The 16790-nt window shown below is 43.2% G+C and overlaps 1 protein-coding gene across 3 annotated transcripts in view; it reads left to right on the top strand.

Annotated features, from left to right (window-relative positions):
• The window catches only part of mast1a (microtubule associated serine/threonine kinase 1a), an 86142-nt gene that overhangs the window by 37546 nt on the left and 31806 nt on the right, over positions 1-16790 (top strand). For all 3 annotated transcript variants that reach the window (XM_030092875.1, XM_030092873.1, XM_030092876.1), the window contains 7 exons: positions 3262-3350; positions 4082-4157; positions 4701-4773; positions 9380-9540; positions 11969-12044; positions 15837-16046; positions 16159-16260. In XM_030092875.1, the coding sequence (XP_029948735.1) occupies positions 3262-3350; positions 4082-4157; positions 4701-4773; positions 9380-9540; positions 11969-12044; positions 15837-16046; positions 16159-16260 (787 nt within the window). The remainder of the gene's footprint in view (positions 1-3261; positions 3351-4081; positions 4158-4700; positions 4774-9379; positions 9541-11968; positions 12045-15836; positions 16047-16158; positions 16261-16790) is intronic.

Genomic DNA, 16790 nt, shown 5'->3' with positions numbered 1-16790 from the left:
CATACAAACTGTTTCTATTTCAATTCACCGCACACCCGGCCCCACACGCACACATGCTCACCTTCTTAGCCAGATTGGATGAGGATGAGCCCAGACTGCACAGCCACAACCGTGACAGAGTGATTTAAAGTCACATTCACACACATATTCCCTCCACCACCATCAACCCCCCCCCCCACCTTGCTCTTATCTACTTTGCACTCCCAGTCAAGTGAATCTGTAGCACACTGGTCAGAAGCCCTGACAGCCCCCTATAGCTCCTCTAATCTCCACTGACCGACTGCTGCTAATAATCAAGAAGGGATTTCGGCGCCAGACATGCAGGACGATTGGACGAGCGAGATTAATGTTACCTGCAGTTTAAATAAGCTGTCTTTCCCCATCTCTGCTTAGCCGAAGAAGGATGTGAGTGGAAACACTGTTTTATTCAGCTTTCTGTGAATTTCTGAGTTTTATTGCTCTCGAACCAAAGTAGGGCTGCAAATGTCATTGCTGTATTTCCTGGTTTGTCCACTTTGAGGCTGTTGCAGCTCTCTGGAACGACATTAAAGAAAAAGCAACATGATGTTTCTTAGTTGGTGGTTCGATCTCCCATCTAGGAGGAGGATGTGACATGGCAGGTTCTACACACTGAACCTCCTGAACTTTACACTAACACTTTCAACAAAGGGACATTTTGACAGGGAAACTTGAATGAGTGAAGATGCATAGCTTATATAATGCTTTTATACAAGTGTGCAGTCTCATTCAATGAATTCAGGCCCATCCATCACTTTTTAGTGATGTTTGGTTTGTGAGATAAGCCTGAGAGAAAAAGACTTTTCTAACCAGTTTCAATATAATAAAAGATAAAAGTGATGCTTCTCCTCAGACTTCTTTAAACAACCACACAAACCAACAGCCAGCAGTTACACTGCTCTCTGTCGAGTGGTATAATTCTCATTCTTTTCATGCTCGGACTGGGATACGCTGTCTAAAATAATGCGGTCATGCTTGTTTTGAAGCAGGCGCTCTCGGCAAATTCACTTTTTTAAACTGCTGAGTCAAACAGGAGTCTGAAGGCAGACTGAGGATATGATTCTTTGCAAAAAACACAACTGGCTGGAGAAAATAGCAGATCCAGTATATGACCACCAGCGGAGTGATGTTTCCACCCGCACTCCTGCTGTGTCTGTCGTATGTGCTCTTTACAGTTTCAGCAGAAATCAAGTAACAGAGCTCTCAGTGTGACCTTTATGTGTGTGACTGGCAGCTGGAATACAGAATAAAGAGCAGAGGCCCTATTTAACCCTTTTTACAGTACAATTGCTTTGGGCAAGATGCCCTTTTGCTGCATTCATTTAGGATAACAATGCTGTAAAGCAGAAGGACTTCTGGCTTCTTGGGAAGATTAGATTGCTTTTCCTTTTAGTGGGTTCTCATTCCGTTTCTGTCTTTAATCATCCAGTCGAGTGTATAATGCTTTAAAGGGGACTTAGAATGAAAGAATCAGTTTTCTTGACTTCACACTGATCAATTATTCATCATTTAGAGAGTTAATTTGGGGAAACGAGAATTCATGATGAGCAAAAAAAGAAAAAAGAAAAAAAGCAGATTGTGGGGAAAAATGGAAGAAATGAAGGAGAAGCACACGAGTGATGTATCATCAAAAGACGTTAACGACATTTGCTTGTAATTGAGAATAACTGAGAGAAAGGGAAAAGCCACAGGAGCCAGGCAGCAAATATTCAATCTCCTTCCCTCCAAGACGTGTTTAGATACTTCACCTGAAAGTGAATCACTGCCATTTGACGGCTGGCTGGTATACGAGAGTTCTGTAGGTGCAATGAATCATGAATCAAAAGCTAAGAATATGCTGTGGAGTGAAGCTGGTGCAGGCTATGCTGAAGTGACTCAGCTTTTGATTGAGAAAGAGCAGTAATGAAAATGTGACTGTTTTTTTTTTCCCTCCTTTCCTGGAGACCACAGGTTAGAGACGAGCAAAAATGAACGTCAGCTTCTAAAGCTCAACTAAGGATGAGGAAAAGTGAGAAAATAACTGTGTTTATTTGACTTTCTACACCTTTGCGTCGTTTTTCATCTCACTTCCGTCACCCTTCCCCCTTCCCCGCCGCTCTGCTCTCATTTTCTGAGAGCTGAAGCGGAGGGCTGTGTTAAGCCACTTCCAGCCTTCTGTCCAAAGCTAATGCATTTCCCTTAAATATTTCAATATGCTCCTTCTCTGTTCTGCAAGGTTGAGTACAAGCTCTCCCTCAGCTGGCGCCCACAGAGGCGCACTGCCACCGATAAAAATCCTGCCAGGGGTTTGATGTCTCGGAGTGCTAGAAGCAACTGCTGAAGACTCGCATCAAAAAGAAGGAAAGATAAGGGAGGGTGTGGGAGCTCTGCAAGACAGGGATATAGATAATAGATACAGGGCTTGTGTGTTATTTAAGATGCATCAAATAACTAGTGTCTTTCTGTGAGACCATGCTTTTTATTTATTTTTATTTATTTTTTTATTTTGGTGTGCGAGCGCTGTGATTTTTTTTTGTCCACTTCCTGCACAGATGCAGAGCAGCATGTTGGCTGATGCAACGTGAAGCAAACTGTTTGTCAGATGTGGTTCTGCTCTGCAAAATCTGGTCTGACAGGCACTCCAGTGAAGCACACACGTAGACATGCGACGGCCTGTGAACAAACCCAATACACAAATGGAAACAACACCTGAAAGGAAAAAAAAAAAAGCATCTACTTCCCACTTCATGAGTGGTTACGTAAGACAATAACCTGTGCTTCATCTTCTGTGTGTTCTCCTTCAAATTGTTCAGTGACACATCCAGTGGCGATACCGGCGGCAGCAGCAGTCTTTATGATTCAGTAATTCATTACGAGGTGTACCTATCCTCCGCGGTGCTCTCCGTCTTCCCTCCGTCCCTCAATCACCTGTGCCATTATGTTCTATGGCAGCAGCCGTCGTGGGGATGGACCGAGAGGAAATTAAAAAATCTTTGTTGCTTTGTTGCTCTCCCCGCTGGATGGGCTGATGTCAATAAAATCCTGTATTACGTCCTCACACATGTGCACACAAACACAGGGACATCCTGTCCATACGGTGAAAAGCAGAAACATGTTTTATTCCATGTTTACGGAGTGTAACAGGTCGGCACGTGGCCCAAAAGGGTGTGTTTATTAAACCGGGGGTCTCCGAGTCATCTGTCAACACTTTTTATTGATGCAGTAAAGAGAAATACTGAACTTTTGTTTTTTTTCATGTTCCAGTTGCAGAACCAGTAACCGGAAAAGCCTCATCTTGACCAGCACATCGCCCACCCTGCCAAGGCCGCACTCGCCACTGCCTGGTCACATAGGTCAGTACCAACACCATTTCTGTCTTCTTTTGCTTTATTTTGAATAGTGAGGCCAACAAAATGATGTTTTTTGACCTTCCTATGAAATGCAACCGGCTCATTGCTGCATATTTTCTGTTGGTCATAGATGAGAGAATCTGCCGGGACGAAGGTTTGAAGGGATTTTGTTTTGAGGCTCAAAAAAATAGTATTTAGCTGAAGAAACAACATAATACCTTTTAACTGTAACTGTTCTATTGTTCACCAATCAGAAACGAGTTCAAAGTTAATGCTTGTCCTAAAGATCACTTGTATCCTTCCAGCCCAACATTTCTTTTAAATACTTGTTTGTTACACTGGTTTATGACACTTCCCTCACAAAGGTTGACACACTTTCTCGTTAAGCTCCTGGCACCAAATGATCAACACAACATCCAGCATCCAACCCAAATGAGCGCTTATTCACCAGAACGCTGCGGCACGGAGCTGCGAGCAGATGGATCAGGGCTGAGATGTACATTTTCTGTAGGTGTCACAAAAGTAGGTGTTACAGTGAATAAACACATCTGATGTTTACATCAGTTCTGCTCGTGGGCTTATGCCATCGAACGGTGCTGAGCGTTCCCGAAATCCTTTCCTCAAAAGACAGGCTCACTTTCATACTCACTGACGGTTTTGCTTCATTGTCCGATCTGAATACCAGCACTGATCGTCTGTTTTCTGTGCTCCTCTCTCCATATGGATTTCAACAGGAAGCAGTCCGTTGGACAGCCCGCGCAACTTCTCGCCAAGCGGACCGGCCCACTTCTCCTTCGCCTCCTCCCGAAGGTTGGCATCCCTCCTTGTTTCACACGATAAGTCACACATGCGCCAGCGCAAGAACAGTTGAGTCGAGCGAAATTGTTGCAAGGAGTATTTTTGCTCACGAACACACAGTGGAAGCCTTGAGGGAACACTCCCACGCAGTCTCAGACGTACGCAGGATGAAATCTCCTGCTCTCGTCCCGTGTCTGTCCCCGGCTGCTCCCGCTGCGTCGCCGTGGCAGGTGCCACTCCGGGCCGGGATGAGCCAGGCGAGGCGACGAGACTTCGCCCAAATGCATATCCCTCATCAGCCGCTCAGGAGAAAGTGTCAGACGAGGGGTTTGCTGAACGAGGCCTCAGGAAGGAGAGCGAGAAAAGAAGCACGTGTGTAATTGGATAGATTGAAACAAAATGAACACGGCGGAATTGCTGTGATTTGACAAATGTGCTGTTCAGAGAAACTTGACATTGAATTGAATTGAGATTTGAGTTTTGGCTGTTAAAATAAATGAAGATTTCTTCGAACGTATGCGTCTGTTTTACCCCCGACTTCCTCTCCTTTCTCAGGGCTGATGGTCGAAGATGGTCTTTGGCCTCCCTGCCTTCCTCAGGATATGGCACCAATACGCCCAGCTCAACGGTACGTTAAAAACCAAAAGATGAAGTCTGCATGGTCGGAACATCCTCACAGCTGTCACACACAACACACAACATAACACAACACAATACTGATGCTTGTGTTCACTCATTTTATTGGGTGTTTTGAACCCAGTGTTGTTTATGTCCTGCTAGTTTTATATTTTCCTCTTTCTTTACTCTTTGCTGTTACTTTCTTGCCTGATACCTCGATGCCTGAGACCTTTAGAAAAGATTCAACTCAAAGGGTGGACGAAGTCCCAGTGGTTGGAGATAAGATGGAAATGCACAGGTTACTTTTTGGTCATTAATCACTGTAATAGCTATAAGATGTTCTTCCTCTGTGTGGACACTATCGGTGAAGTTGATTTGTTCTTAACAAATGTGCCTGCTTCCACCTGTGAGTGTTATGTTCTCATATATTTAACCACTTCAATCCTACCAAGTTATTGAACTATGGAGAGACTTGTTTTTCTTACTTTTAAGACATAAACTAACACATTTAGATTTAAATTGTTTTGAGCAAATTATGTTGACAGGTGTAAAATTGAAGAAAGGTGCTCAGATTTAGCTATTTTTACCTCAAAACTTTTTTGTTAGTGGAAAATCGTCCTGAAAATCTACTACTATGAAACGATGCATTGAATAATCTGTAACGGAGAAGCCTCAATATGATGCATAGAACATATGTTAGAAAGTCACTCACACTATAGAAGATTAATTGCTCATTTCAGGGTTGATGTTCCTTAGTGAATATGGCATCCATGACTGACTTTATCACACCCTTCATGTCACACACAACAAAGTCCAGCAGTGCAGTGATACGATTTAATCTACCATATTAACAGTATTGTTCTAGTAGGTGAGAGAGTACTGTTCGTTTAAGGGGAAAAGAGGCTGATTTGATTTCATGTTATATCCAAAACACTTATTTTTCTTTAAACAATGGCCCATTTTTAATAGCTTCTTATCCTTTTTTTCACACTGAGATCACGCAGTGATTTTTCATCATATCATTTCCGCAGTAGATTGGATTCGGATATAAGCATGTTTCAGCCGCTGCACTCAGATTATTGAAATGTAGGTCATTGAGTTGATATTCCGATCAATATTCGAGTGTTTCCATAAAGCAGCTGGGCCTCCGTGCTGTGATGGGTGTCCATGTATGGAAACAAGTGCAGGAGGCAAATTATCAATCAATTTATCCATACAAAGTTTTAAAAGCACTATACAGGCACAGATGATCTACCATTTATAGACAACAAAGGCTTTCGCCGTCATGTGAGGGAGACGACCAATAACGGCAAGTCGTGGTCGATGCAGCTCAAGTACCCTTGAATACTGACTCAAGGACACTCATATTCAGCGCATGTTGTATAGAACTATGTGAATGCAGTGAGGAAAATGCGTATGTTTTCTGAGTTCTCCTTTCAAGTGGGGAAAAAAGAATCAATCATACAGAAAAACTTGACTGTTACAACTTTCCAGCGTCTGTTTGTTTGAATTCTCTGCAGCTGCCGCGATGCTTTTATCCTCTTTGAGGATGTTTGAACGTGTCCTTGTATTACAAAGCTCGTGGCTGTAAACTAGATATCACGGTGTTGCTGTATGAGCTGCACGAGTGTCCTGAAATAAAACGTTGAGTTTGTATGGGAGTTTAAAACATTTTCATAGGTTTCATATTTTTATCGTCAAAAACTTTCAGTGTTGTTCATCCAGTGTTTCCACAAAGACATTAAATAGAGGGAATCTCGAGCGAGTGTCTTCTTTTTAGTCTTTCATCCGCCTGTAAGTCATAAAGTGATCACGCACAATACAGCTGAATTTCACATTTTTCATCTGCTGTGTAATTGATGATGTGGGTTTTGTCTCTTGTGCATGAATATGTATCGAATGGAAAAAAGTGATTCCTTGTGTTGTCTGGCAGCTGTGGGGTCGGTGAATTCCTGCTCTGTAGTTGCTTTAGTTTTGTTCTGTTTTGCTTTGAAATGTTTCACAAGCCCCTGCTGCAGCTAATATACCCTGCATACACTAACTCACACACCCCTGCCTTTTTTCGACTTTGTACTCGCTGTTGTGAGTCTGAGACGATTATCTTGAAACTTTTGAGGGGGGGGAAAGAACGTGCAGCACATGTAAACCAGCACTAAAAATAACTAATCAGTTGCTAAGATATGATCGACCTGATTTATCTGCAGCTTCTCGACTGATGACTTTCTGGAAAATGTGGAGCAGGGACGATTGAATCGAAAACGTACCCAGTGTGCATTTCTTGCCTTGCAGTTGCGATCTGCTCCAGTAACTAATTCTCAGTCCATCGCGGTTTCCACAGTGGGGGATAATAAAGAGGGACTACGGAGACGAATACAAGAGAGTGTAGGTGGAAATGAAAGATGATTTGATGCAAACAGAGATGCGACGGCAGCCTTCACTTTTGTCTGGGTGCGAGATGTTTGCGGTATAAGAGGCTACTCAGAAAAAAATGAGCCCTGCCAAGGACCATTTGGTAAATACTCCTTTTGAGGAATGGACCTTAATATGTATGATGCTCAGGTGGAGGTGTTGACTCATAATCCACTCCGCGCATGCCGAGCTCAACCACTAACACCGCGCCTCCTCTGCCTTTCACACATCATCTCTTTCATCAACTCCCGTCGCAGCCGTACGTATACAGACACACGCGCCCATTCGGTGAGCCATTCATCTATTTACAGGTGGATGAGATTGAAGAAGGTTCCCCTGTCTGTCTGTACTCTCCTCCACCTTCATCACAGCCCCATCCCATCAGCTCTGCAGTGCTCTGCTGGTTCATACATGGACTGTTACTCGCTTCATTAGTTACAGCAGGACCCTTGCATACTGAATAGGGCAGATGAAAGGAAGAGATGTGTGTGTGTGTGTGAGTGTGTGTGTACGTGTAAGGAGGAGTTTTCTATATAAAGACGTAGATGGGAGCTAAATTTATGCAGCAAAGCTGCTGAAACAGTCAGGGATGCAAACACTTGAAAGTGGAGTGCACGAAGTGCGATTAAAGGGGACTGCAGTGTGTCAGAGCATCCCAATTCCAGCGCCTGTTTTTTTTTTCTTCTTCTTTCTTTGACATCCATTGATCAGCAGCAGATTGTGCTCGCTTGACGCCGTGTCACCACAACATTGCAGTTTCACACCAGAGCTGTCAGATTACCATCATATTAAAGTTTAATTTGATTCAAGTTACCAACTAGTTAAAATGCGCTGATCTGTGTTAACTGTAGGTTTGAAAAAATATATATTTATTCTGTATTCACAAAGAGAATTGACACTGGGGATATAGGAAGAAAAAAATCACTTCATAATGTCAGTTTTTTTTTTTTTTAGAACAAATGAAAATATATTATTTATTGATGAAATTATAGTTTGAGAATGCTTGAAAAGCTGCACAGCCTCTCAAATAACGTGCAGTCATGATGATTTTGTGTTAATTAGGATGATTTCAGACCATTTAGGGATTGAGAAAAAAAATATATATCGTGGAATGAAATCCTTGCTGCTGTCATGTCCGATGTTTCGTCGGTTCAGAGTTCTTTGTTCTCGTTTTGTTCTCACTTCTCTGAAGAAGCCACACTGCAGTTTGTTTGTCAGCAGACCAAGACCTGCTACTCGAGGGACCCCTGATTGGTGGGCGCCATTTTTAGCAGAGCAGCATTAACATTACCACAAATTAACCACAGTAACAGAGGAGTCCCACTAGAGCTCTCTTCAACTGAAAACAAGAAGACGCTGTCAACAACGATCCCCGTTGTTACTTTGTCTTAATTTAAATTTCCACTTTAGGGAAAAGTGAAAGAAAAGGCGTTTAGAACATAATCTCACAATCTGTTCCATTTCCAAGGAAACAGCAATAACAGTATTAGCTTTCATTAGTATGCAGTTTATTTCAGAAGGTTTTAAGTCCGGCTCAATAGAAGAGTCCAAACGTGTGCAAACTGAATGCACATCCTCTTTTTAGTGTTTCTGTGCAGCTTGCCACTAGCTAAGACTTGAATGGAGTTTCTAACGGATTTTTATAGACGGAAATCATTGGGTGACCGAAGCCAGCCGCGGTGCCCCGTTGGGAGATGTGTTCATTAAGCCCCTCATTGATCCAGGCTGGCTTTTTCCCTCCTGCGCCGAAGAAAAATCTTTTGTTTCGGACCAAGTAGAGCCGCTGTTATTGCCCCCCCAAAGACATCAAACGCTTAAAGCAGCAGTCAACTTTCACTTGGGGTGACTCCTTCAGTCCCTGTAGTCTCTTTTTCTTCTGTTTTTCAGTCCACAATGTTCTGCTTTGCCCTCCTACACTTAACTCCTTCTGGATATTTTTCCTAGAATCTCCACCTCTCTTTTCGTTCCTTTCAACTTATTTGCTTCTTTGTTTCTTTCCACCCCCTCAAATCATAGTACACCTTGTTCTCTTCTCTTCTCCTCTCTTCTCTTCCCTTCTCCATGACTGAATATCTATTTTCGCACTATTGATGTTGCAGCTCGTACAAAGGCTTTTAAAAACAAAAATCAAACAAAGCACGTTTCAGTTTTTAACCTCTCCTCTCTTTCATGTCTCTCTCTCTCTCCCTCGCCCTCTCTCTCTCCAGTCATCCAGCTCGTCCCAGGAGCGCCTGCACCAGCTGCCCTTTCAGCCGACCATGGATGAGCTGCACTTCCTGTCCAAGCACTTTGGCAGCACAGAGAGCATCACGGACGACGACGGGGGGCGGCGCTCGCCGCACGTCCGCCCCCGATCCCGAAGCCTCAGGTGAGAGCGCGGCGGGTCACGGGCAAAATCAGGCCCAGCCAGATGAGGAGCTCCCACCTCCAGGCATCCGTCCCACTTTGATACAGCTTATTTTTATAAATGCAGAGCAGGAGTCATGCGAGGACACGCTGTATGTGCTGTTTTTTTTTTGTTTTTTTTTTAAGCTGCAGGATGTAGCCACTGCCTCAGCTTTAACTAAACATTTAGCTTTTCACACACACTTGAAATTATGTTGTGATAGCTCCAATTTGTTAAAAATACATGAATTCGAGAGATTATCTGGTCCATGAAATTAAACAAAAGGAACCAGGATTCAACATGCCAGGCTGCTATAAAAGGACATTTAGCAGTGCTTCAAGTTTATGAAAGCAGCATTTTCATTAGTGTACTGGATAAACTTCCTTTTGTAATGAAGAGCTGCAAAGGGCCCTCGATTCTTTATTTAGAGCACTAATCTTGTGTGATTCATTTTCTGCAGGTCCATCAGGGTCTTACTCACTGTAGCAACCATTCGAAAAGAAGAGACTCCTTTTTTCTGTTTGCTTTTTACCTGTATTTAATATCAAATTGACATTATTCAAATGTGGGTGCTATTCACTCACTGCATGTTGTTAAAGTGAGGCAGCTGTGGCTCATTTGGTTTAGTGGCCTCCTTTGTAAGTCAACGGTTCAATCCCCAACTCAACCTGTCCATGTGTGGAGACAAAAAGCAGTTTCAGTAAAATTCCTAAGTAGGTTCAGTTACATGGATGATGATCAATCTCTGAGAAATCGTGTCTGTGATTAACATTTTATTGAGCTCGGTTGGCAGGAGGAGGGATATAAAATAGACTGGAATGAACATCGCATTTGTTCTAATACTATATAAAACCCGCAGACCAAACAACATCTGCTGAGCCAGGCTGTCATTGATGTTTACATTGGTGAATTTAACAAAATACACTCAGCCTGATAAGCCGCTGCACTGCCCGTTATGAGGGTAGTTATCCAATAAAATAACATTTAGCAGTTCACAATCCAGATATCCAAAAGATGACTAAAAAAACCTGTCAAGTTTAATTCAGGTCGTGTGACAAACGCAAACAGGGAAATGCATCCATCCATCTGCTTTACTGCTTTAAGTGTGTGAGTGGACGCTGCTGATCCCAGCTGACTGCAAAGACACGAGAGTGACGGAAACTCTGGACACGTCACCTGTCGAGTAAAGCTAAAAAAAAATCCCCAGAAACGAAAATATTTCTGATTTCAATTGCACTTCTGCCTCACATGCAAAAAGTTCCCAGTTGGAACCTGATGGCTTCCTGGGTGGAGTTTGCATGGTCTCCCTGTGCTTGCATCAGCTTTCTCCAGGTACTTCGGCGTTCTGCCGTGATCCAAACGCAAGCTTTTTCATTTTGGTATCATTTTGGTGATACTCAGTGACCACCCGGCATTTTCCCACCATTTTGGCTTGAACTCGCTGAGACAGGCTCTGTTCCCTGCGGTCCTGACTTTAATAAAGCAAGTGCAGAAGATGGATAGCGCCCCGATGAATCTAAGAACCCGTATCTTCTCGACTTGATGTTATGTTTTTATGGGTTAAATCGATACATAAAAGTGTAAACAATACTATACTGGCCTATTTTTTTCAGGGTTAGTTGATAATATCAGTATCCACCTCCTCCTGAAACCCTTCAGCCTCTCCAGAGTGCTGCAGTTTCTCTATTAGCAGAAGCCTCTGGTGTACACTCCTTCCAGCCACACCTATTATAGCCTCCCCTCTGGATGCAGCTCGCCCTAACTACATACGACACATCATTCGCTATCAGTATTCAGTCTCCATATTAAGCTTCTCAGCAGTCGCTGGCCTAGATAATATCTGGTGGGTTCAGCGCACACAATGCTTCTGTTGTGTACCTTGACATGTTTCATTATCACTATTCATATCACTGCAGTGTTCTGTGAAGCAGCGCTATAACGTGTTTGCCCGCAACCGTCTTTTCAGAAATTGCTTTTGTAAATGTGGATATCGGCAAAAGGATAAGTCGGTGAAAGTATTTTATTTTGTGCTTTGTCGAGGCCACACATCACTTTAACTTCCTCCTACATGTGTGGCGGAATAGACAGGTGTGGCTGTGATGGTGTAAATGTTTGTGATGTGTGTGTCGGGGCCTGGGTGGATCGAGGTGGAGGAGATGGCGTGCACGAAGATGCTTGTTCCATTAGAGGAACCGAGTGTGGTGAATTTCTGATCAGGCCATTAGCATAACACACCAACAAGACGGACACGGAGGGAAGCGAGCTATACCTTCATTCATCTGAGAAACAGAGAATTGCCTCGCTCCGGGTCGCCTCCCCTCGCTCTGTTTTGCCCGGCCGTGCCTTCTCTGATTTTTCTCTGTCGGTGTTTTATATTACACTCCTGCTCTGTGTGTTTGTCTCTCCTCAGCCCCGGGCGCTCTCCATCCTGCTATGACAATGAAATAGTGATGATGAACCATGTCTACAAGGAGCGCTTCCCCAAGGTCAGGCTCGCACAAACAAATACACAAGTGTGTGAACTGTCTCTCCACAAACACACACAGACATTATGCATAACAGCAACAGTCACCTCGGAGCTACATTTACAGCTCATTGTATATTCTTTCACTGAAAGTGACTCATTATTTGCAGGAATAATGTTTTTTTACATGCACAGCAAAAAGATAAGTTCAGACAGCAGAGGAAAAACATTTATAAAAGAGTAAAGATGCTGAAATCTGCTTTTAATCTTCAGACGGTATATTAGGATGATAACGGGACTCCTGTTTTAAATCTTGAAAGTCAAAGTTGAATTTTGCATAAGAGCTGTGTGAAGTGGTAGGAATGGCATAATGATAGAAACAAACATCGAGTTAAGGCAGCAGTTTGACCAAATTGGTCTTTCAAAAGAATGCTTTGCACTCTGCAGAATTACTTGTATGCAGAGTAAATTACGGTATTTCACTGGTTACTCTGCGCTGAGATGAAAGGTTTCGTTGTGTTTGTTGACGTTATTATTTTGAGTGGAGGAAACTTCGAGATGTACAGCCAGCAAAAAATGAAGAAGCAAGCAGAGCCTATCCAGTAATGTATTTTTAGCACCAAACGCAAACCATGTAAATAGCGTCATGACCAAATTTAGTAAATTCACTTATGTGTTGAAAGTGCATAACTGGTTAGACCAGCAGTGGCTCCTCCAGGTACCAACATCGCACTGTCGTTACTTATATAAATGCACTAAACGCAACGATGCTGCATAAATACGTAAATGAATAAAAATCTCCTTAAACCTGAAGGAGATTTGATTTGATTTTTATGTTCAGTTTGTTTTAATATCAGAGCAAGATGCCAACAAAAAAAAGAAGCATTTATACAGTCAGTTTTTCTTCTATTAAAAGACTTGCATTTTTATTTTTATATTTTTTTATGTCACTTCCACTCATTAAGCCGGGTCTGATTTATGGTCCATTTGCCGTGTGTCACAGCAGCAGCACCAGATAACCATTTATTGCATCTCGCCATTACAAACTGCTCTGGCTGTAGTCATAAAGCTCGTATCACACTTTTATTACATATAATTATGAATCGTTATCTCACTGACATCTCTAACATTGGTGTTAAATGTCAGAAAGATAATCAACGGCTAGTTTATAGTGCTCTGTCTGAGTACTGTGGAGTGCTTTACAATGAAGCGCAGTGTTCAGTCAGACTGGGAAATGTGGCTCAAATGTAAAAAGGTATATTGCATTGAATTATTATTGTATTTTTGTGTATAAACCTGCATTTGACTGATGATATTCTTTGCAGACTGTAAAAATATCAGGGAATTGCTGAAAATCCTGAAAAGTGTAGCTCACTTCCCAGATAGTTTCCCGTCTCTCATCTGAGACATGAAGTCTCTGTTAAACTCTCTCCTGTCGCTCTCTGTAGAACAGGATGTCCACTCGGACTGCTCTGTGTGAAGTCTGCATCTTCCCTTCACACTTTCTTTTTGAAGTGGAAGCTTATGTTGCGTGCGCGCTTGTTGTTGCGCGCACGCATGAGACATCTGGCTGCGGAGCTCCGCCGGGATCCAGCGCGAAAAACTACAAGAACAAAGAACAGCGTTGGCGTTTTTCGAGAGTGCCTTTGTGAGAGGGAGACTCCAGGTGTGCAGCACATCAGACGGTTCTCGTGAAAGTGAAAAGGTTTTCGCTGCAGCCTGGGAATTAGGCAGGTGCCGGCAAACTCTTTCTGCGTGAGTAGTTGAATGGCTGTGGTGAGCTGGAGCATGAGGCAGGGTGTTTGAGGCTACGTCAGTCGCAGTGTGCTGCGCGAAAATATCCGACTTTTGGACATTGTGATCTGGAGGAGCCTGAAGCAACACCTGTAGGTGTCAAACCGTTCTCCTGAAGCATGAAGTTGCAGAAACACGCTGTTATCTGAGTCAGGATGTGTGAGGCTACCACCCCTCGCACTACGGGAGCTGTTACAGGAGGACCATCATGCACCTGCTCTGAAAGCAACCGGGTGCAATGAATGTTCAAAATGTCTCATATCCTGGTTTTATCAAAATCTCATTAATGTCTATAACCTTTCAAAGAATTTCATAGGACTTCAGTTTTCAGTGGTAACATGTCTCTGTCTGCTATCTTACTCCTTAAGGCTGTTTTTCAAATAAAATATCTTAAAAGCCCTGAAAACATTTTGAATGGTTGGTGACATGATAGAATCAGCACAGTGCAAACTGCTTCCCTGACTGTCAAGGGCGTTTTATTGTTCCCTGATCAAGAACTCTTTAACCTTTGGACACAAAGGGAGCTGAGGATCAAGCAATTACTGGATGACCTCTTTCACACGCTATCAGAGCAAATATCTGGTAGATTAAATTTGTATTTTAGAACCAGTGTCTGAATTTGAATGAAGCAGAAATAAAGATTTGTATCAATGCTATTCTTTCAGATTCCAGCTTTGTTGATTCTGGACACATTTCCTGATAGTGTTTGGTAAATAGTGGATTATGTGTTCACGGTCTATTGCTGCTGAAGACGGGATTGGCTCCCTTGATCCTTCTGCAACTTGTTACTCTGATTGAGGCTTATGACTCTCCTCTGACCTCCAGAATAAAGATAACACTCCAGTCAGAGTCAGTAGTCGCTTGACATTTCATTTGCCGCGCGTATCGTGTTATTCTGTTGACACTGCTGTGTGCAGCAACTCTCAGAGGGTCAGTCCCGTCCTAAATGATCCAGCTGATTATGCTCATAAAAAACTCAATTAGACAATATGTTGCTCCAGACTAATTTGTAATGTTGCTACAGCCCATGTTTTAAATTGAATCTTCATTTTTTATTACTTGGAACATGAATACATGACTCTGGGTCAGAGAGCCACTGCTTTTTATATGATCAAGGTGCGCAGAGAGGTGTTAAACACCACACACACACACACACACACACACACTCAGTTTATCTATTCCCAGTGATGCATTGTGAAGCAGAACTAATAAGTCATCCCACGTACACGACCCGGGATGCTGAACACAATTTCAACATGGCTGCGCTCTCACAGGCTTTACAAGGAGAATTATCTGCTTCAAAAGTTCAACAGGAAACAAGTGTTTAAAGGAAACTAAGCGGAGGATGCATTGTCATGTTCTGTTTTAAAACAAGCTGTAGAAGATGTTTTAAGTCTTTTATGCATATTCATGGTCTAAAAAAGAACAATTTCAATGCATTTGACTATATTTTTAATTTTGTTGCTCATTTGCAATGTTCCTCCCAAAAACATGAATGTTTTCAAATGATATTTAGTTTTTTTTAAAACTTGCACAGCTGTTTGCTGCACACTACATGCAAACGTACAAACACAACAGTGCAGTCTTGCCACTAAAAGGACCATCATTTACCACATGTAGCCGCAAATGCAACTGACACATAAACAAAGCATGACTGAAATATTACTCCCAATAAAATATCTCAGTGAAAAATAAAAACTACATTGAGTTATACATCTATACGTAACTTGCACTGAGGTGCCACTTGAAGTTGTGAGGGTTTGATAGCCGGAGTCTTAAACCGTAATGCTGTAAAATTCCTGCTTTTAACAGATCAGACACTGACAGTAAGGTGTCCTCATGAAAAAAACAACCCTTCTGAAAGGTTTAAATGAAAGGTGTGCAGGTCCTTTGAGCTATCTACCAGAGAATCTGTGACTCAGGATTCAGATCACGTCCCGATCTGTGCATTGAAGTCTGTGACAAGTGATGGTAATATCCTCCTCTGATTGATTTTTACCACCATTAAACCCCCGATTAGGCCACGGCTCAGATGGAGGAGAGGTTGGCAGAGTTCATCCAGAACTACTCTCCGGAGATGGTTCTGCCGCTGGCCGACGGGGTCCTGAGCTTCATCCACCATCAGATCGCCGAGCTGTCCCGAGACTGCCTGACCAAATCCCGCGAGGGCCTCATCACCACCGTCTACTTCTGCGAGCTGCAGGAAAACCTGGAGAAGCTGCTGCACGACGTGAGTGCACGACGCCGTGTGTGTGCGTGCCGGAGAACATCCGAAGTGACGGCCGTCACCTTCACGCCGCACAAACTGACCCCATCTGTCTCCCTGTGTCCTTCTCCGTCAGGCGTACGAGCGCTCCGAGAGTTCAGAGCTGACCTTCGTCATTGAGCTTGTCAAAAAGCTCTTCATCATCATATCTCGTCCCGCCCGGCTGCTGGAGTGCCTGGTGAGCTCCCACAACCTCCTCGTCCCGGCTCGTCTAACCAGTCCGTGACAAATCCTGACTGTGCATCACATTAGGGTTTAATCACACATGTTTGGAGGCCTTTTCCCCTCATCTCCTACCTGTCCTCCCCGCTGGAGATGGAGAGCCGCCTCCTTCACGCTGAGCTGGCTGTGAAGACCGAGTGGAAGTGGGGCAGAGTGTGCTGTGCACTCGCACTGAACTGATGAAACGCGGGTTTTATAAGTGTGTCACAGCTGGAAGCTTTGGTGTCACTCTGCAGAGGGACGGTTTCACCGGCTTTATAATGTTTTCATCCTCACTTGTTCTTGTTGTGAATGAAAGTCAGGAGACAAGTTGTCATTTTTTTTATGCGTTAGAGACGAGGTTTGCTGCAGATTCAAGGCAACAAAAGGCTTTACAGTGACAGCGTTTACATGTCATCTCGTAAATTACCCGCCACCATGCGCATGATCTACTAACGGTTTGCATATAGAAGAACGGGGAAAAACTGCTATTGCACACAGTCACAC

This window comes from Salarias fasciatus, chromosome 6 (genome assembly GCF_902148845.1).
Source record: "Salarias fasciatus chromosome 6, fSalaFa1.1, whole genome shotgun sequence".
NCBI lineage: Eukaryota > Metazoa > Chordata > Actinopteri > Blenniiformes > Blenniidae > Salarias > Salarias fasciatus.
Note: the sequence above shows the minus strand (reverse complement) of the source record. Positions and strands in the feature narration are given on the sequence as shown.